General features: G+C 42.6%; 1 protein-coding gene across 4 annotated transcripts in view; it reads right to left on the reverse strand.

Annotated features, from left to right (window-relative positions):
- Positions 1-21,221, reverse strand: part of NEK10 (NIMA related kinase 10) — a 144,191-nt gene that overhangs the window by 49,236 nt on the left and 73,734 nt on the right. For all 4 annotated transcript variants that reach the window (XM_040965365.1, XM_040965358.1, XM_040965349.1 and 1 more), the window contains exons 23-25: positions 12,007-12,136; positions 11,413-11,483; positions 2,182-2,395 (exon numbers count right to left, since the gene is read on the reverse strand). In XM_040965365.1, coding sequence (XP_040821299.1) covers positions 2,182-2,395; positions 11,413-11,483; positions 12,007-12,136 — 415 coding nt within the window. The remainder of the gene's footprint in view (positions 1-2,181; positions 2,396-11,412; positions 11,484-12,006; positions 12,137-21,221) is intronic.

Genomic DNA, 21,221 nt, shown 5'->3' on the forward strand with positions numbered 1-21,221 from the left:
GGGTGCAGGGTCCCAAGATTTTGGGCCATCCTTGACTGCTCTCCCAGGCCACAAGGAGTGAGCTGGATGGGAAGCAGGATCACCGGGTATGAATCAGCACCCATATGGGATCCCGGATCATGCAAGGCAAGGCCATTAGCAGTTAGGCTACTGCTCCACGCCCAGGGACTTACACTTATAACTTATGTTATATTCTTCAAACATAAGCACTGCTGATTTTATGTAACACTATCTTACAATATCATGTTTCTCTTTAAGTTGCACACTATATTTAAGTTCATTCATTTATCTGATACTATCATCCTGTTCGGAAGTTAATAGCTGTCCCCCTTCTTTCATTTTACAAATGGGCATGCAACCTCTGGATTCTTAGACTTCAGAGCTTTACCTGTTTCACCTGGCCATAGCCTAAGTGCTTACATATCTACACTTGAAATGTGCAGCTGCCTTTTCCAATACCGGTTAGTGAAATGTTCTAATCTCTAAGATTCTGTTCAAATTCATGCGGGAAAGGTAGAGAGAAACAAGTAGCAAGGGTTAGTTATTACAGAATTAGCCCTAAATAACTAATTATTACATTTGGGGGAGATGGGTACAGAGAGCATTCCTTTTTTCTCCAAATGTTTCAAGTTTCTGTAAAGCTGAGAAGTCAAAATTAATAAGTGGTTCTTCTCAAGGTAGTATGCTAACAGTTAGAGGATGTTTGCTGTTACATTTTAAACCAATACCTAACTCCCTCATCAGCCACACAAATCTAATATAAAATCTGATTTTTCACATCCAAATGGAAATTGACTAAGTAGATTCTCAGTACAGAACTTAATCAAGGCTGCAAATAAAATATACAAAAAATCTCTTGAATTCTAGTCTGCTGACGAAACTATGCTCAGAACGCAACACAACATACGTTTTGCTTAGTTTTTATGAACTTAGGTAGTAAAATAACAAACCAAACAAGCTCTCACTGTCAGTGTCTGCAGACTTAAATGCGTTCAGTGAGAGCTATAACTCCAGTTGCATGCTCTGAGGCATAAACCACAACCTTAGACAATCATCACGGGTTTGCTGTAAAGTGACAACTGAGTTCAATATTTAAGGCAGTGGAGATGAACGAGCGTTGGCCTCAAGGAAAACTAACTCTGCTGGATCTTGCTGGATTCCAGGTACCTCTAACATCCACTAAACAATAATGCCTTCCTTCTCTTCAGACAGTAGTTCAAGACATCCGAGCTTCATTTGCTTTGGGGCTGATTTCCGAAGTACATTAGTTCCTACAGAATCTAAAAAGGAATTCAAGAAGCAGGTATCCTGACCAAGAATGGCTGGACTATCTGTGAACTTTGTTCCACTCCTAAAATAGGGCAAAAAAAAAAAAAAAAAACAACTTTGCCAAATTGAAGGACTCTTAACTGAGGCTATGCTGGCTGGGCATAGAGCGTGAGAAGAGGTGGGTCATAGAGACTGACACAAAATACAGAGACAGAAAGAAGAGAAGAGGCGGTGAGAGACCCATCAGCACTGTCCCACGAACATGACAGGTGTAGCTGTGTTCCTCTTCCTCAAACTAGACCTGCAAATCCATTCAGGTATCAGGACACAAATCTGAAAGTTCCAGGATTATATTTAAATAGTGAAACACGAATCTAAAGGTGATCAGTAAGAAAAATGAAATGACATATTCCTCTCGGAAGCTTTAAATCTCCCCCACAAGCCCAAGGAAAGAAATTACACAGACCAATGCAGGAGAAAGAAAGAAAAACGTGGAAGGCAAACGTTCTTTTCTTCTCTGAATGAACTTGTAGCTTTTTCATCTATATTCCCACAAGATTCAACCAGATTGCTGGCGAAATTCAGCGTAGAGTAGACACTCACTGCTGTTTATATCAAAGCCATAATTTAAATTTAAAGAATTGCTAGGAGAACCTTTGGATACCTCTAGGTTTGCTATACCCGATAAACTTTGGATTAGTTAATTGAAAGAGCCAGTATATATCAAGTTGTTTGAGCCTCATTCATAAAGCATAGAAATGGATTTAAATTATATATACATATTTCATCATCTAATACTGAAATATCGCATGCAACTACTATTTTTGTAACTTTAGATTTTCCTAAAAACAAATATGAACAACTTCAGGCAGCCTAATGGGATGCATCTCCGGGAGAAAGGTAGGCACTCACTTGAGAAAGCAGAGCCAGCTCATGGTGACACGGGACAGCATTCCGGCTGGCTTCCATAAAATACCTCTGGGTGCGCCTCCGCTCTCGCTCTAGCTTCTTCTCCAGGGCCAACTGGGATGTAGATAAGTTGTCTAAATACTTCATCATCACATCTGATACCATGGAACTGACTTCTACGATGTCTGGACGGGCTTCTGCATCTGGAGTGAGGCACCTAAGAGAAGGCGAGCTTAATGAGAACCTTGCTCAGTGTCGGGGCGAGATCACAGAGAGAAGTGACGATGACACTTCACTGCATGTCCACCCTGGTGTGTGTACTGTGGACAAACATCAAGCATTGCTTTGACTCTAAGATTTGACAAGATCTGGGGAAGGAGTTGGAGGCAGTCATGTTTACCCGTTGGGCCAAAAGGCAAAAGTCAGAGATGGAGCACCAAACTCCCTCGGGTCTCAGCATAGGCTGATGGGGACATGTGCTGCTGTGTGGGTTGGCTGCTTTCTGAAAACCCTGCCAGGTCACCGGTCAGTGAATCGCAGATCCAATAATAGAGACTCTGAAGGTCACCTTTGACACACCAAAAGGAATGGTGGAAGATTTCTGGGGTAACATTTTGACTTTTCCCCCAAAGCATACAGGCAATTGTAATACAGCTTGATTAACAATTTTACCAAACACTAAGCCAATCAGCACAAAACACGACTCAGTTACTCAGAGGGGTAAGATAGCTGCAGTGCCAGAAATAAAACCAGATCAAAGTTTACAATTGTAAAAGTTGAGGTAGGTGTTTAGCCTGGTAGATAATCAGAGCAGAGTCCGGGGAGGGGTTCCTTCACGCCTCTGGCTTCCTGCCAGCGCAGCCCCCTGGGAAGCAGCAGAGCTCACCCAAGTCACTGGGCTCCTGCCAGGCTCAGGGCAGACCTACCAGCCAAAACACGGGAAGGCCTGACCAACACTGGCGTTTGTGGAGCACATCAAGCAAATGGGAGTGAACTGCCTCTTTAAAAAAATAAATAAATAAACCAATGTAGGAATTTACCATGCCTGAAAAACGAAGACTGAATTGAGAATGAGAAGATTGTCTTCCAGCGTTTACAGCAGAGTTTATACAGGATAACAAGGAAAACGTTTGACCTTTTTGGTGATTGGTTGTCAACATAGTTTCATTCTCTTTAAGGCAAACAGCTGTTGAAGCTGGTTTGCCCGCAGCTGGTCGGTTGGATTTCCCTGAATTATGCAGACAAGGATGCACAACTTCCATCTGATGTTTTGTTTGTGATTAAGAAAGCATTTCAGGGAAATCAGAATGACTTACATTTTGGTTATGTGATTACAGAAAGTAAGTTTTTTGGGTATTTTTTTTAACAAAAGTAATTTTTAAAAAGAAAAGTAGACAATGTAAGGCTTAGCAAGTACCAGGGTCATGTCTGATGATTCTGCCCAAGTTCAAGCACAGGATATGGAACAACCACCACCACCACCCCCTCGGCAGATAAAGCACATCTCTGGTTACAGCATGACCCTTTGGCGAAGCCCTCAGCCGCCCCCCCTCCCCCACTATCCACCAAAGAAATCCCAACTCTTAGGCCTGGCACTGAGGGCCTTTCCTCCCAACTCCTGTCTTTCTAGGTTGGGACAAATCACTTAACCTTCCTGCTCCTCCGCTACTCGTGGGAAACTGGATCAGCACACCAAACCTCTCATGTGGATTTTAAGGACTACAAGAATGAAAGGATCCACTCTTAGATAACGTGACCTGTGTGGTTGCTCAGAAAATGCTGTCAAGAGCCTGTACTGCCGCCAAATTGTATTAACGGGTCTTTCTTTTTCAAAGAGGAAAAAAAAAAACAGATTTTTTGAGGTATACTTGCTATTTAATGCCCACAATTTGATCATAGGTATCTATACTTGTAAAACCAGCACGCCATTCAAGGTAACAGATACTTCCGAAATTTAAAAAATAGTAATGTAGGCAAGTTTATATATTGATTGTATGTTGGCATTTTCTATGTTTTGGGGGGCAGGAAATGACAATCAGCACAATAAAAGGAATACTAACAGAAGTATTGCTAATTATCCATGGAACCAACCATTGGGGCATTAATCATGCATGCGTTAAATACTTCTAATATCCACTGGAGCATAGGGTATTTTTTGAAAGCCAGACATTCCTGGATGAGTTAGGAGTATTCCAAGCAGTGTTTTCATCTCTGTGCTAATTACCAGCCCCGTTTCTTATCTGAAAAGCAGACTCACAGAGAGGAGAGACACCAAAAAAATAGGGGAAGGGAGGGAGAATATTTTCAATCTGCTGGTTTATTCACCAATGGCCAGAGCTGAGTCAACCCAAACCCAGGAGCCAAGAGCTTCTTCTGGGTTTCCCACATGAATGAAGGCTTCCAAGGACTTGAGCCATCTTCTGCTGCCTTCACAGAGCATAAACAGGGAGCTGGATGGGAAGTAAAGCAGCCAAGATCACAACCAGCATCCATACGGGATACCCAGCCCAGGCACAGGATTAGCATGCTGAGCCACCACAGCAGCCCCAGAAAACTTTTCCTATTAAGGGCCAAGAGTAAATTTGGGCTTGTGGGCCAGACTGTCTCTGGCATAACTATTCTGTTTCTGAATTAGATGACAATGACTAAAGCAGGAACATTTTAACAATGTCATTGTCACACCATTTGCTGTGTTACACTGCCTGTCCCCAAGGAGGGGAAAAAAAAAAAAAAGGAATGTAAGAACGGAATTAAAACTGAGTTTATTTTAGTAAAAAAAAAAAAAAAAGACTTTGAAATCCATGAACAAGAAAGCTCTTAAAAAAATTCATGAAAAGTGAATATTAAGGCAAATCTCACTGTGTGTGAATTTCAATGTTGGGGTTCCCCCAAATAAAACTACCTTTAATTCAATTTTCCCACAAACTCTTTACAGGGCCCTCAAATGCTATCTTCTTCTCGTTCAAATTACGTCATTTCATTGAAGTCATGTATGCTTCTCAATAAAAGTTAAATTGCCTGAAATTGGGGAGAAGTGTCTAATTTTCACGACTTGAATTTGACTTGGTAACTCATCACCACTTAATGCGATTTCCACCTTTACTGCTGTCTCCAGACGTGGTGTGGGCATTATTAGTACACAGCTATTCCTCACAGCAGAAGTCAAAATACAGCTCTGAGCTAATTATCCTTTCTTATTGAGTTTATTAACCATGACTAAAATACACATGAATCGAAATCAGGTTTTAAGACCTTACTTTATTATTTTTATGTGCTTATGTTTTGAGCTCTAAGGCAGAAGATCTGCACTATATGATATGATGAACTCACATTTAATGAGGTTCATTCTGTGCGTTTATTATACACAAAGTAGGGTAAGACATTTGTCCAGACAAGGGCAGCTACAACATTTTGTAGGTTCAAAATGAAAATTGAGGGCTTCAGTGCAGAGGGAGAAAAATCAATCTCTCCCACAGCCCGAGGTTCTAACTGATGGCAAACTGGTCACTGCTAGGAAATCCCAACCTCCAAGAAGATGAGTCATCCTTGGTACCTGGGTTGCAGCTGGAGTGGAGGGGACTAGGCCCTCCCTGAGTCACCCATCAGATTTGCCATGACGCTGCCAGCTCAATCACAGATCAAGCCTTTACCCTACCCTGATATGTAGCACCCGAACTCTCCATCTGAACCCACACTCACACAGGGAGAGGAGAGGGAAAGAGGAACGCAGTCCTTCCCTTGTGACATAGACTCAGCAGTGGTCACTGGACAAGGACAGAGAGATGTGGAGGTGAAGGCCAATAGTTACCCAGGGAGCAATGACCCTGACCCATGCCACAAGGTAGGGAGCTGAAAGAATGACGATAGGAGCTGGGACTCCAAGACCCCGCTGTAAGATCCTTATTCCATCAGGCTTCCTTTCCAAAACACCGGCACAAATACAAAATTATTAAGACTGTCAAGGCTTCAAATACAGAGTCTTAAATCCCAAGACCAGGACGGGGGGAGCACAGACGCTCAGCATTAATGAAGTTAAAGCTCTTCGATTGGGTTGAGGCGCATGAAGTGAGCCTTCTGGAGTAGTGGCATGCTTGTATAGTCAAGTTCTTACTTTTGTCCATAGTCACAAATAAAGCTAAATTGTGAACTTCTACTTTCTAATTACATCAAGTTCTTCATCTCCTTTTACTTAATTATGGTAAGAAAAAAAATTGAAAGGGTTATCAATTGCTGACTGACTTGAGGTTGGTTATGATTGCCATGACAGGAAGAAATAAAACAAAACCACTCAACATCTAAGCCTTGCCTTTAGTCCAAATATTTAAGATTTTAGCCTGAAGATATTTTAATTTCTTCAAGGTATCATTAAGAGGCCACTTATTAGCTGATTGTTGAACGTGTCTTGGCAAATCAAACAGCAAAGTGTATAGTTACACATTGTGATAAATGGGAAGTAGAAAGGTTCCTGTACTCCCAGCATTTCGTCCTTTTCTTCTCTCCCAACACTAGGATCTGAGATGCACTTTGGAATTGTCGAAGGCATGGAGGCTCTAGATCAGAAAGCGGGGTTTGGAATCCCAGTCTGACATTTATTAGCCCTGGTTTTGGACAAATTATTTCACTTCTGAATTTTAGATAGCACATCTTTAAAATGGGGCTGCTTTAGTATCTAATCAAACTGATACTGTAAAAGTACAATCCACTGTGCTTTTCTCTGCATCTGTTCCAAATCCTATGGCTTCCATCTTCTAAACACTTCTTGAATGCATATCTTTCCTATCTAATATCACTGCTATTGATTCATCATCATGTGTCGGACTATTGAAATGGTCTCCTCAGTGCCACAGTCATATCTTATCCGCTTCTGATCTGTACTGTAAAAATATAGCACTGTGATGACTCCACCACTCATCTACACGAAATCCTCAATAGTTCTTCAAACTGTGTAGGATGAACTTCAGCTTTCCATTATGCCATACAAGGTACCCCTAATCTGCTTTTCCCTTCCTCCACTTGTTCCCCTCTCGCAGCAACAAATCACCACAGTCTCCCACCTCCACCTCCCCAATAACCACAGCCATCCTCTGCTGCCCACTCTTCTGTGCTTATTCTGACCCATTTGCCACCCTTTTTCCAGACACCATCCCTTAACTGCTTGTTAAACTCCTGCTCTTTTCCAATTCCCAATTAGACTGTTTTGACTGCCCTCAGAAAAACTTAATGACCCCTTTGTATATGCTTTCAATCCACTCTTTACATTTAAATATGTAAAAACACTGTGTAATCATTGCCTCATCACCATCTGCTTTGCCACTAGACTAGAAAGTTCTTGAGGGAAAGAACAGGTGTCCCCTCACTATGATCTTCCTAGCAAGTAAAATGGCATGAAGCAGTGAAGAAGCATCTAAAGAATTGGTGTCAGCATTGTGGTACAGTGGGCTAAGCCACTGCCTGTGATACAGACATCCCTTTTGAGCCCCTGTTTCAGTCCCAGCATTTCTACTTGAGATCCAGATCTCTAATTCACCTTGGGAAGCAGGTGGTGGTGGCTCAATGACTTGGGTCCTAGCCACCCAGGTGGGAGACCAGGATAGAGCTGCAGGCTCCTAGCTTTGGTCTGCCCCAACCCTGGCCATTGTGGCCATTTGGGAAGTACAACAGGGTATGGAAGACCACCTCCATCTCTTTGCAACTGTACCTTTCAAATAAATAAATAAGTCTTTTTTAAAAAAAAATTAAATAAAGGATATACCTGTCCATAACCCAAAGTACCTGGCTGTGTACTCTGAGATTTCCAGACATATCTCAATCACAAGTTCAGAGCCTCACTGCTCTGAAATGACTCCTTACTAAGCACTGTAGAGAAATGCTTAACAGCAAACAAATATTCCTCATAAACAAATGATTTAATGAGTAAGTAAGTAAGAAATAAACTGCATTCTGGAAAATAACTTGTCATGTTCTCACCTCACCCTCTCTACTGTGAGAGACCCCCATGGAAAGAATTAGAGAGATACAGTACCCAATCATATGTATTTCTTGTTTTAAGAAACAAAGAAGAAGACTGGACAATGGCTCAGTGGCTAAATCCTCACCTTGCATGCACCAGGATCCCTTATAGGTGCCAGTTTGTGTCCCAGCCGGTCCACTTTCCATCCAGTTCCCTGCTTGTGGCCTGGGAGAGCAGTAAAGAACGGCCCAAAGCCTTTGAACCCTGCACCTATGTGGGTGACCTGGATGAGTTTCCTAGCTCTTGGATCCTGGCTTCAGATCGGCTCAGCTCTGGCCATTGTAACCAACTGGGGGATGAACCAGCAAATGGAAGATCTTTGTCTCTTCTTCTCTTTGTAAATCTGCCTTTCAAATAAAAATAAATCTTAAAAAAAGAAAGAAAAAGAAAGAAACAAAGAGGGACCAGAGCTGTGGCACATCAGGCTAAGCATCTATCTGTAATGCTGCCACCCCCTATGGGCACCAGTCCAAGTCCCATTGCTCCGCTACCATTCCAGATCCTTGCTGAAGGGCTGGTCAAAGCAGCAGAAGATAGCCCAAATGCTTGGGTTTCTGCACACAGGCTGGTTTCAGCCTGGCCCAGCCCCAGCTGTCGTCATTCAGAGAGTGAACCAGCAATGGAACATTTCTGTCTGTATCTCCTCCCCTTCTCTGTCACTTTACCTTTTCAATAAAATAAATAAACTTTTTTTAAAGAAAGCACAAAACAATGAGGTGAAGATAAAGTTAAAATACTAAGGTCCTTGTCCTTAGAGTTACCTGAAAGTATCAACTTTATTAGTTGTTATAATTGCCTTGGAAACAAGGCACCAGCCTGCTTACGCAACTAGGCAAAGAGAGAGAAAAACAAGGCAATTGGAATATTTGGGGCTTAAAAGGCAATGTTCTCCCTTTTAAAAAAAAATAAATAAATAAACAGACTCACTTAACAATGCACTGGGAGGTAAAAATAGTTGTGATCAGAACAAGAAGATATATTTAAGAAGATATATTTATTTTCTGTCTCAAGCTCTTCAGGAATGCTAAGCTACTCTTTTCATGTAAAGCCTGGTCCAAATGAGAAGCTTCTGAAATAAAAATGTGCTTATGTAAACACAGGAAACCAGAGGAAGGAGTCTGTACATTACAACGCAAACTGTGTTTGCTGCACCTGACAAGGATGGAAAACAGCAAAAAGAAGACGTGTGTGATCACAAGCAATACCCAGTTTGAGAAGGATCACAGTGAATCTGCCCATCAGCAGTTGCCTTATGTCACAAAAGCTCTGTGAAGTTACCAGTGATTGCCTTTCAGCCTGATGTTTTGCTGAGTCATAAAACCCGTTGGTTTCCATATTTTCTTTGCACCAATTTCCTCAAGAAAATAGGACACTTAAAAAAAAAGTAGGAAATGCTGATTTCTTTTTTCCTTTAATTCTTCTGGAAATTTTTCACACCGAAATGCTAAAGGAACCTTAATATGCAATACAGTCGGTTTTGCCTTTTGGTCAGGTTTTCTAAAGATAGAACTATCTGTAAGGCAGACCGAAACAATAGGGATGCTTGAGTAACATCTGCTGCAGTACGTGCGCACCCTGATGTCTGAATTTAGTGTTGGCTGACTTTCGGCAACTTAGTGTTTTCCATTAATCGCACCCTCAGAAACATTTTGATCTGGAGCCCCTGACAATCACTCATCCCCTGGAACATTCCATTAACCATGAACTCATGACTGGCTCCCCCATGCTGCCTCCTCCCCTCCGCAGCACATCTCTCTCCTTCCGACACACACTTCCTAATGCTGAGCTGACCACAGTCACCTCTTCACTTCCACCCACTGATCTCGGCTCTATTTTCTGAAACTTCATGGCACGTATCCAGTGATTTTTTTTCCAGTGTCATGCCATTCTCCCCGTTAGCGGTCCTCATTTTGAAACCTGTTGTGATTGATGCCTCCGAATGTGCTGACTTCACCTCCACTTGTATTGTCTACAGCAAGCAACACTTCTCACCAGCACTTCTTGGTGGACAAATAGAACTTCTTCTTCCTCCGACTCAGAGCCCCTGATTCTGTTTCCCAGGAAGTGGCCAGCAGGAGCCTTGCTGTAGCGGAAGTACACTAGTCCAGGCTGCTGGTATAACCTTCCAGCTCTCTCCTCCCCACTGGAGTGGCATTGGCAGTACCTGGTCTATCTGGCTCCACTGCCCTCCTGAGCTGCCAATCATTGCTGGCTCTCTCCCTCGCTTTGCCTGCTACCTCTCCACTTTCTTTCCAGCCCTCAAGTTAACAAGCTCTCCCTCTCTGCAAAGCCTTCACAGATGGGAGCATGTATGTAAAAGCTTTTGCCACTTTGTTTACCCTTGGAGAATTACCAATTGCTAGGACCAAGCCCAAACCAAGTGTGCAGAGACCATGTGAGCTGATTAGAAGAGTCCTACAATTCAAAGCAATGAAGATTTGCTCCAGTGCCATGTGGTGAAGAAATAACCTTGGGCCAATCTGCATATCCTCCAGAAGGCCCAGAAACAGCCATCAGCCAGGTAAACATGTGCCAGCCATTGCTCTGGACAGCAAAGAGTCCAGAAACCCAACTACCTGCACTTGGGTTCACTAACAGAAAGAGGCAGACACTCAACAAACAGGCAGGTAGGTGTGTACATGACACATCAGGGTGATGCGTGCTCTGCAAAGTCAGGAGCCAGGAACTCAATTCTGATCTCCCATGTGGAAGAAACCAAGTGCCTGAGCTCTTACCACTGTCTCCCCATGCACAAGCAGCCAGAATGAGAAGCCAGAGTGGGATAACAAATCCAGGCACTCAGGTTTGGGGTATGTGTGTCTTAAATGCTGGGCTTACACCTACCCCCAGAAAAAAAATCCCAACAAATTTCCAGTATCTTACACAGCATTTTTTGCTTGTTTGTTTCATGTGTCCTGTCTTTTTCCATATTTGTGTATGGTTCTGTGGTTTCTGTTTTAGTTAATTAGCAGCTTTTCAACCTATTGGTCTTACTTTCAGAGCATCTACATTTTGCAAGTTAATACAAAGCCATCCAAATAATCACTTAGTGACCGCACAGTGTTTCAAGCAAATGGAATACTCCCCATCCTGGCCCCTCAGACAACTGATGTTGCAGAGACATCCTTGTAGATTTGGAATGGTTAAGGACACCTCCTCTTTATGAGTATTCACCCTAAAACAATCTGTTTTCCGGGTGTGTTCAACATTGTGAGGCTGGTTACCTGCGGATGGTATCTGTCACTTTTTCAGAGTAGATGCCTTCTGGCACGGGCTCATAGACTGCCTCCACTATCTACAAAGCAAGCACAGCACGGGGATGAGAGTCAACAAAGCCACCACTCGGCATCTGCACATGCTCACCCTTTCTGGGCCGTGACAATAAAGTTATTAATTAAGCAATATAACTTCATACACAAATGTGACTCAGAAATAAAAAATATCCCAAGTTAAAAAAAAAGACTGTCCATGAAACAGTTCTTGAACATGAAACTATAATATTCTCTCCAAGCTGAGTTAAAGTTAGCCTTGGAGTTATAATAAAATGATGTGCAGGATAATATAATGCGTTGGATTGTGGGGAGTCCAAAGTGCAAGGAAAAGTAAAGGACCAAAAACAGTGGGATATATTTAATTTTATACTTTCCTATGATAAATGAAACCATTACAGAGGAAAATACACCCTAGGATATGATGTATATATGTAGAAGAAACCACAACATGCAGTTAACAAACTAATGCCTGCTTTGAACTAACAGTTGTATAAAAGTCTGGGGGTGTTAGCAACGACAGCCTTTTTGCCTCCCTGTGCTGCTTACTTTGGTAGCCAGAGACAGCATGTTGGTGCTGTAGAAGGGAGGGTCCAGGGTGGCCATCTGGTAGAGGATGCAGCCCGCAGCCCACACGTCCGCCTTCTCCCCATACGGCTCACTCTTCAGTACCTCGGGGCTGAAAATCAAGGAGGGAGGTTAACAGACACCAAGCAAGGGGAGGGAAGGTAGAAAGATCCAATGTTCAAGCTGTAGCTAGGAAAGGGAAGAAAAAAAAAATAAACTTAAGTATCTTTGGAAATCTCACAGCCGCAGTTAATCAAGCAGTACAATCAGGCTGCGCCAGTCTCAGTGCTAAGCACCAATAAACCACAGAAACAGTATTGAGTGGGAGCCCGAGGATGTGTTTATTTCCAGAAACAACAACCCTTCTGCGGTCGATGAAACCGGCCCCCGTTTCTTACTGCTCTGAAGCCTCTGTGTGTCCCACCTTTGCCGAAGCCTCTTCCTGGGACGCACATTACCCTCTCCTGTCTTTGCTTGTGTGTTCCGGCCCTGAGATTGGAGAAGAGTCCCTGTTCCAGATCAGAGCGCCACCTTTTCCAGGCATCAGGTGCCTCTGCTTGTTCTGCTTGGAGTGTCTGTCAGCCATTAGCAGTAAAACATGTCGCGGGTGACTCCCACCTCCTTGTCAGGACCCCTCCTGAGACACGTGGAACAAATAGCCAACCCATAAATTTGAAGCCTAAAGGCGCACCAGTGCCAGAGACCACTGCCCTGTGCACCTGAGGGTGAATGCTCATGGCTCAGCATTATCATGGGAATGATACAGTCTCCCCTCTTCCCTGTTTAACTCTACTTTATAATGGACAGGGAAGACCATGCTTAAATATGATGAAGAAAACATATTTGCCATGTTCACCTCTTCTGAAATTGCTTCACAATGTAAACAACCCAAAAAATGAAGTTAGACTGTGGAAGGTTTGTCATTTAACAAAAAAAAGAAAAAAAAAATCATAGAGAGAAACACAGTTTCTTTGGAAATTTTAGGCTAACAGAAGCTTTCTCTTTCATATTTGTGAAATGAAATACAACACAGTACTAAAAATGAGACATGGTACTAAAAACATTCAATATACACACATACACACACACACAGCCCTAATTGAATGGTTTGATAATCCAGTTATGTAACTGGGCACTTAGGTGTATATTCAGAACTCCAATAGAGCTGCAATGGAGTGCAGCACATGATAGCATTCTGCAGCAGTGGGCAGATGCGACTCCTTTTAGGCTCCTTGACCGAGTCTCCACCGTTGCTAACCGCAGCTGTGTGCCTCAGTAAACAGGCTTGCTAGCTGATTGGCTTAAGATGTAGTCTGAACCGAAGTTGACCGGATACTTTGTGCTGTGCACCGCTCCAGTTGATTGAATCAGGTGTAGTGTGCACAGCCTAAGTAGATTGGATGATTTGCATTGTCCACGGCTTGGGTGGTTTACGAAAAAAGGAAAAGGAAAATTCCTTGGCTATTGTGCACCAATGGAAGGTTAAAAACCCGTGAGTTCAGTCTTGCAGTACAGTGGTTCCTGGCATGGGGCAGCAGCTTCCCCCCACACACCTCCAAGCTTAGCTAATAACAATTTCTCCTGACAGCCTGCATTTGGTCTGGCATGATCTCTCTCCTTTCCAGAACAGAGCTGGGACTAGCAGTTAGCTTTGACAGTGAGTTAAGGTACAAAGAGACTAGTAAACCACTATCAAAATAATCACAGTGGATATAAATCAGAATTGACTATTAGAAATAACCAATAAGTTGCTATTTTACATCCCTGATGTAAGATTTATAGTATGCATTTGCAAGATGTCTCATTTCCAGGTCACTCAGGTAATCACTTTCTTCATGTTTCACATTTTATTTGCTTGAGCAAGAGAGAGATTTTTTGTCAGCTGATTCACTCCCTACATGGCCTGGACTGAGCCAAGCCAGAGCCAGGAGGTTAGAATTCCACTCAGATCACCCATGGGGGTTGCAGGACCACATACTTAAGTCATCTTCCATTGCTTCCTCAGATGCACAAGCAGGGAGCTGGAATCAACATAGGGCAGCTTGGAGGTCGACCAGATACAGAATGCTAGCATCACAAGCGGTGACTAAACACACTGTATCAGAATTCTGGCTCCACATTAAATGTTCTCGTGTTCAATAATATGATAAAGGGGGCATCGGGCTGAAATAACTAAAGCTCTGTTGGCTCTAAGTATACAAAAACATGTCCGGTGGTCCTTCCATAAAGTACATAAATGCCGCATCAAGATTCAAAGTCCTCCATATAAACAGGCAGTGTCTTCATCATCAAACTCCCCCCACCCCGCCCCAAGTAAACAAATTCCATCTGTTCTCATCTCAAAGGCAACAAGTGCTCTGCCCGCACATCCTCAGGCCCCTTTTGCATGTCCTGATCATGGTGCGATTTCACTCCCATTAGTCAGCATCTAACTTCTTTGGAAGTCAGTTTTTCGCAACCCCCCAACAAAAGAAAATCTAAAAGGGAAAAAAACATCTGTAAGACTAACCTGCAGGGCCTACCTAAGCTTGTGTCCCCACCCTAACACAGTTCCTCTGTGAATGCAGGATGCTGTGTGGTCTCAAGTTACTTTTCCAGCTAACGGGCCAGAACCAGCTAAAACCAACATAGCCAAGGGACCTCCAGGAGACCTCAGATTTCATTGTAACCTAATTTCCATGCTAAGTGACATGCCTACCAGCTGCCATGATGGAAAATATTAGGTCATGAAGGAAGCAAAATGGGGACTCTGGGAATAGCCATGCGTCTTCCTCCCACCGTCTTCTAGGCATGACTCCACAGCCCCTGGAGTGTTAGGATGCTGACTTGTGACTGAGGCTCCAACTTTCCATTCTTTGACCACTGACTGAACTGTGACTTCAGCTTTAGTTTTGGTTCCACAACACTGAGCACATAAATGCCCACAGAGGGCAAGAGCACCAGCATCGTGTCATAACAGGGTGACCTGAGCCTTATTTTCTCATTTATGTCTCCTCCTCCTTTTTCTCCTTGGAGACCACAAGGAATGACCACAAGGCATTCCCTCTACACAGGAATGCCACCCGCTACCCCCTTTCCATGAGCAACGGGAGACGTTCTGGCTCTTTGGAGCTGCCTGTCTCTTTCTGATCCTAAACTCCCTGTGATCATCCCCAGGTGTCTCCATGTAGGTCCACCTGCTGGGTGATGAGCACTACCAGCCAGCCAACCACTGGATGCCAGCACAGCCACTGCCAACCAGGTGGCCACAAAGCCTAGCTGAGCCCTGCCAACACTCTGCAGCCACCTCAGTGGGAACAAGCCCAGCATGTGGCACATAGCCTTGAGAGGAAAGACAAAGCAATCACATACACATTAAGCCACTTCTGAAATGGTTTGTCAAAACAAAGCTAACTGATAGAATAGCTTTCATCAAATTCTCAGAGTTATCCAGGGGCCCCTGAAAAAGACAGAGAGCCACTTTTCTGGAAAATAATGAGACAACACAACTGCCAAAGGCTACATAGCTTCTGGGATGAAACTTTTCCTGGGGGAAAAGAGCTTCATCGTGACTACCAAAAAAAAACGACTAACAGAAATCAGAGTTGGGTTCCTAAGCGATGAAGAAGATTCTACAGTGGTCTGAGTTGCTCTCATCAGCCTCCTGCCAAAATTCTTCTGCTGCAGTCCCAAATCCCAGGACCCCAAATGGTAACCATATTTACAGGTAGGGTCTATTAAAAAACCGACCAGGCTGAAATGATGCTACGAGGTGGGCCCTCATTCACTATGTCTGTTGCTCCTACAAAAAGAGGAAAAGCTTCCGGGAGCTTATGGTCACTGAGACAGCCACCGAAAGAGGCAGCCCGAGCGGGGCCATGTGCGAGTCAAGCAGACAGCTCAGAGGAAACCAACCAATGTTGATCTTGGCCTTGCAGCCTCCAAAGCTGTGAGGGAATAACTGTAGAACACATGAAAATTCAACCAGATGTTTTCTTTCACTCTCAGATAGAAATGAGCCTTTGGAAAAAATTGCAGATGAAGGCACTGCAAATATGGTGTGTGTGTGTGTGTGTGTGTGTGTGTGTGTGTGTGTGTGATTACCTAGAAAACCACGGCCAAAAACTCACACTGTCTTATATCAATTTTCAGTTTCTCCCACCTAACGAGCTCAGTCACCTGTTGGGAAGTCTAGAAAGTTACAACTGGAAAAGACTCATCTGAGAGAAAGAAGCTAAAAAGTGATTACATGATTGGTCATCTAAAATCTCTTACTGATAAAATGGTGCACATCTTACATCAATAGGAACTCTTCTGACAGAATAAGATATCTACAATTAGGAGCAACCCTGAGACAAAGAAATTTAGGCAGCCCTATAACTCCAGCATCCCTAAGAGCAGATTCAGATCCTATCTGCTCCATTTCTTTTAAGACTTTTATTTTTATTGGAAAGCTAGATATACAGAGAAAAGGAGTGACAGAAAGAAAGATCTTCCATCTGTTGATTTACTCCCCAAGCGGTTGCAATGGCAGAGTTGCACCAATCCAAAACCAGGAGCCAGGAGCCTCTTCTGGGTCTCCCACATGGGTGCAGGGTCCCAAGGCTTTGGGCCATCCTCATCTGATTCCCAAGGCCACAAGTGGGACTGCCAGGATTAGAACTGGTGCTCATATGGGATCCGAGAGCATTCAAGGAGAGGACTTTAGCCGATAGGCTACCGCGCTGTACCCTCGGACCCCAGCTGCTCCATTTCTAGTCCACTTTTCTGCTAATGTGTCTGGCAAAACCAGTGGAAAATGACGCAAATATCTGGACTGCTCCCATCTGCATGGGAGACCCAGATGCCGTTTCCGGTTCCTGGCTTCTGCCCAGCCCAGGACTTGCCTTTCTGCTGAAGCCATCTGAGAAGCAAATGGGTGCATGCAAAATCTGGCTCTTTCCCCTCCCCATCTCTCTCTCTACACATCCACCTTGAAAATAAAAAAAAATAATAAAGTCTTTATCTAAGAAACCTGCAAATAAGTGTGCAAAAATCATAGCCATTTATGTTGTACTTCAACTTCAGAAAAGTTTTTTTTTTTTCAACTGAGGATAGTAGAGTTAGGTAGATGGAAAGAAATTATGTATAACTAGCATAAACACTCTAATTAAGAATGATTAAGTATAACCCATAATTAGCTACATTTGAGAGGTGGCTGTTCTAAAATCTACATAAACATTACCCCTGTCATGAAAGGGGAATAAACTGACAAATTAATACTAAAAACAAAGTTAAAAAGAAACAATAATTATCTAGTTAAGAAAAAAAAAAGACACTGTTTACATTTTAAAATTTCATTAGTACTCCTTCCCTACTATATAAACAATTGAGTTGCTAATTGCTGCCCTGAAGGATAAAAATCAAGCTGGAGGAATCACAATTCCAGACCTCAAGACATAGTACGGGACAGAGGCAACCAGCAGAATGGGAAAAAAAATCTTTGCACGCCACACAACAGATAGGGTACTAATATCCAGGATCTACAAAGAACTTCAGAAACTCAGTGGCAGGAAAATAAACAACCCTGAGCAAAAAAAAAAAAAAAAAATGGACAGAAGAAATGAGCAGACAATTTTCAAAAAATGGCTAATGGACATATGAAAAACAAAATGCTCAGGCTCCCTAGCTATCAGGGAAATGCAAATGAAAACCACATTGAGATTCTACCTAATTCCAGTAAAACTGGCCTACATTCAGAACTCTACTAACAATACTGGCTGGCATCGATGTGGGGGAAAGAGTGCTTCGCTGTTGGTGGGAGTGTAGGTTAGTCCAGCCATTATGGAAGTCAGTTTGAAGAGTGCTAAGAACATTGAAAATTGATCTGCCATATGACCTAGTTATCCCACTTCTGGGAATATATCCAAAGAAAATGAAATCTGCATACAAGAAAGTGACCCGTGCTTTTCTATTTAAAGCAGCACAGTCTACAATTGAAAAGACACAGAAACAATGCCAGATGCCTGTCGAAAGAAAAACAAAGAAACTGTGGCACAGCTATTCTATGTAATCCTATCCAGCCTTTAAAAGGAATGAAATTCTACCATTTGCAACAAAGTGGTCCCAACTGGAGACCATTATGCTAAATGAAATAAGCCGATCCCAAAAGGACAAATACATGTTCTCTCATATAAGACAGCATTTATGCAAAATACAAGATAAAAAGATATATAGGTAAAATGTCTAGAGGAACTACATAATGCAGGCTATTATACTGAACTGTAAAGACACAGTACAGTATGCATCTTTACTCCTGAATAAAAGGAGGACTCCCAATGAAACTGTTAAATATACCTTGACAATGTGATATTAGATTTTCTACCATTGCCTATACCTACAATCCATGGTACACTTAAACAGCAGAATGTTGGACTTGGGACTGTTGCTGAAGGACAAGACTGCTGTAACAATATGAGGGGAAAGAGTTAAGGGCTATCACTGGAGAGGGTGGAAGGGGAAATACCTGAGCCTATAGAACTGTATCATAGAAACAAAAGTAAATACATAAATAAATATAAATTGGAGTCGGTTATCTCTGCAATGATATCAACGCTTCTCCTATCATGAAGTTTGAGGACCATTTCTGCAGTGTCCAAAAGGGCTGAGGAATTCTAGCAGGACCAAAGCCACACTGCTGCCTAAGGGATGTTCCCCTCAGCCCTCCCCAAGACCTCTATTCTTTGCATTACTACGGAAGACATATGACAGTCTTCATCCATTACCTCTTGAGTGCCACATTCCACCTAAGCTCCTCTGGCACTGCAAACTTCACTTCAAACAGCCATTTGGCTGTTAAACATGTGTGTGTGCCACATGAGCTGTTTCTTAATCTCAAATGCTCAGAACTGAGTACTTCGCATGCCTTTGAACCTTTCTGAAATCCAGATCCAACATTTTCCCCTGCATCTGTCTTTTCTGATTTTCCCAGGGCTCTTGGGTGCCCACTGTGCTCACACCAGTGACCAACAGTGAAACTGAACCATGTGAAACTGACAGAAGGTAAAATGAAATCATGACCAGCTAAGTGTTCGTAAGAACCAGCCTGTATCGTCACTAAGGAACAGAAGGAAAATGAAGCCTGCAGAACATTCATCAGTGGAGAGGTGTGCGCATTTGGAAAATAAAGCTTTGCAAGAAATCAAAAAAAAACTATCATTGAAAAAGTACCTCGCTGACAATATAATGATGTAGCATCCTGGAAGTGGTGTTTGGAGACATTATAAAGGAAAATGTTCCCTTAACAAACATTAGGAAATACTAATAAAAGAATCTTGAGGGGCTTGGGACATCGTAAGAGCTAAATGATTAGGGACGAGATGCTTTATTGAAGTAATTCATCCAATAATATCTGCATCACTGGGTAAAGACAGAAGAGGGATTTCTGCCTCCCACTGCAATGTATTAATTGTGAGTCAACTGAAAAAAGTACATTTCGTTCCCAGGTATTACCTATTGCACTCTCCTCTCCCTAGATCACCTTAAAAGAACAGGAACGAGAACTAACCCATCACTGTTGACTGAAAGGGAAATAAAAATGCAAATTTTGAAGACACAAAAACCATCTGTCTGAGAAAATGGGATCCACTACCTTTGCAATCCAGGAAGCAAAATTTGCCTGATTTGATGCAGATAAAAATCTGACATAATTAGATTTATATCTCAATAACCGTCATTTACTTAAAACTGAAAATGCAGTCAAATCGAGACTGATTTAGAGTAGAGCAGTTTGCAAATCAGGGTAGATAGAATGTGTGTGTGTGTGTGTGTGTGTGTGTGTGTGTGTGTGTGTGTGCGCACACAAATGCTTGTGTACATTCTGGTTACAGATGGTGGGAGTGAGTAAACTGCTGCTGTAAGATGATTCAAAAACACAACGACTGTGGATAAGGAGAAGGAGAGAAAGAGTAGTGGTTCTATGCATTTTGGACTCACTAGTTTACCCCTAAATGTTAGCAATGGCTAGGGCAGGGCTAAGTCAAAACCAGGAGCCTAGATCTCCGACCAGGTATCCCACACACGTGGCAGGGGCCCAAGTACTTGGACCATCCTCTGTTGTTTTCACAGGTGCATTAGCTTGGAGCCAGGTGGAAAATGGAGCAGCCAGAACTCTAGCCTGTGCTCAAATAGGATGCCAGCATCACAGGCAGAACCTTAATCTACTGTGCCACAAGGCTGGCACAGAAGGCAAACTTTTCAGAGAAAAATAGAACTTGAAGATACATTTGAGAGCAATGGAGCAATATATTTTGCTACCAAAAGAATGAACGCACTTTCAATATTGATTTCTACCTCCACCAGCCCTTTAGCAGTTCCTAGAGTTGGCAACTTTCTTCAGCTAAAGCAGAGGACACTAAGTTGAAGATGAATTACTCAACTACTGCAATACATGAGACATATGTTTGCTAAAACTAACCCATATTGCTACATAAACCACAACATCTCTTAAAAGTTAAATTTCACTGGATATCCTATATTACCTGGAAAGGCTACACAGAGCACTGCTCATTTACTTTCTTTGGTATGGATTTCCTTTCTAGGCATATGTTAGGTAAACATTAAATACTATTTCTGCACTTGCTTCAGAAAAAATTGTAAAACAGAGCATTTATACAGAACATTTGGGACATTTTTCCAAATACATTGAGCTTTGTTTCTCATATTACATTAAACCCTATGATGATGTGTCTTAACAGCTTTGAAACCAACTACGGAAAAGTTCCGTTACATGTTAGTAGTATCTTAAAGTGCAAAACATATTTAAGTATGTGAAATGTTAAACTATACCCAATCTTCACAAATGGTTTTGCCAAACATTTCAGTAAAGGTTGGTGATAAATCATAACATTTCAGTAAAGGTTGGTGATAAATCATAAACAAACCAGCATGCCAACCATCAGAGTAACCGATCCCTTAACTTCATGGGCAAAGGTGCACTGAGCCTTGTTTCTAGACGCCCAACCTCCTCACTGAGTCCAACACTGGCCTGGGCTTGGGAAGATGTATGATTCAGACCCAAGTGCCACTTCGTGAGACGAAGAAATGAGACACTCTAGTTGGAACAGTTGTCAATCAACAGTTTCTTGGGCCTGGCATTGTGGCACATATTTTGAAATAGTGGAACCCCATATCACAGTTCAAGTCCCAGCAGCTCCACTTCTGAACCAGCTCTCTACTAA

This window comes from Ochotona curzoniae, unplaced genomic scaffold, assembly GCF_017591425.1.
Source record: "Ochotona curzoniae isolate NIBS_2020 unplaced genomic scaffold, NIBS_Ocur_1.0 contig_1302, whole genome shotgun sequence".
Lineage (NCBI taxonomy): Eukaryota > Metazoa > Chordata > Mammalia > Lagomorpha > Ochotonidae > Ochotona > Ochotona curzoniae.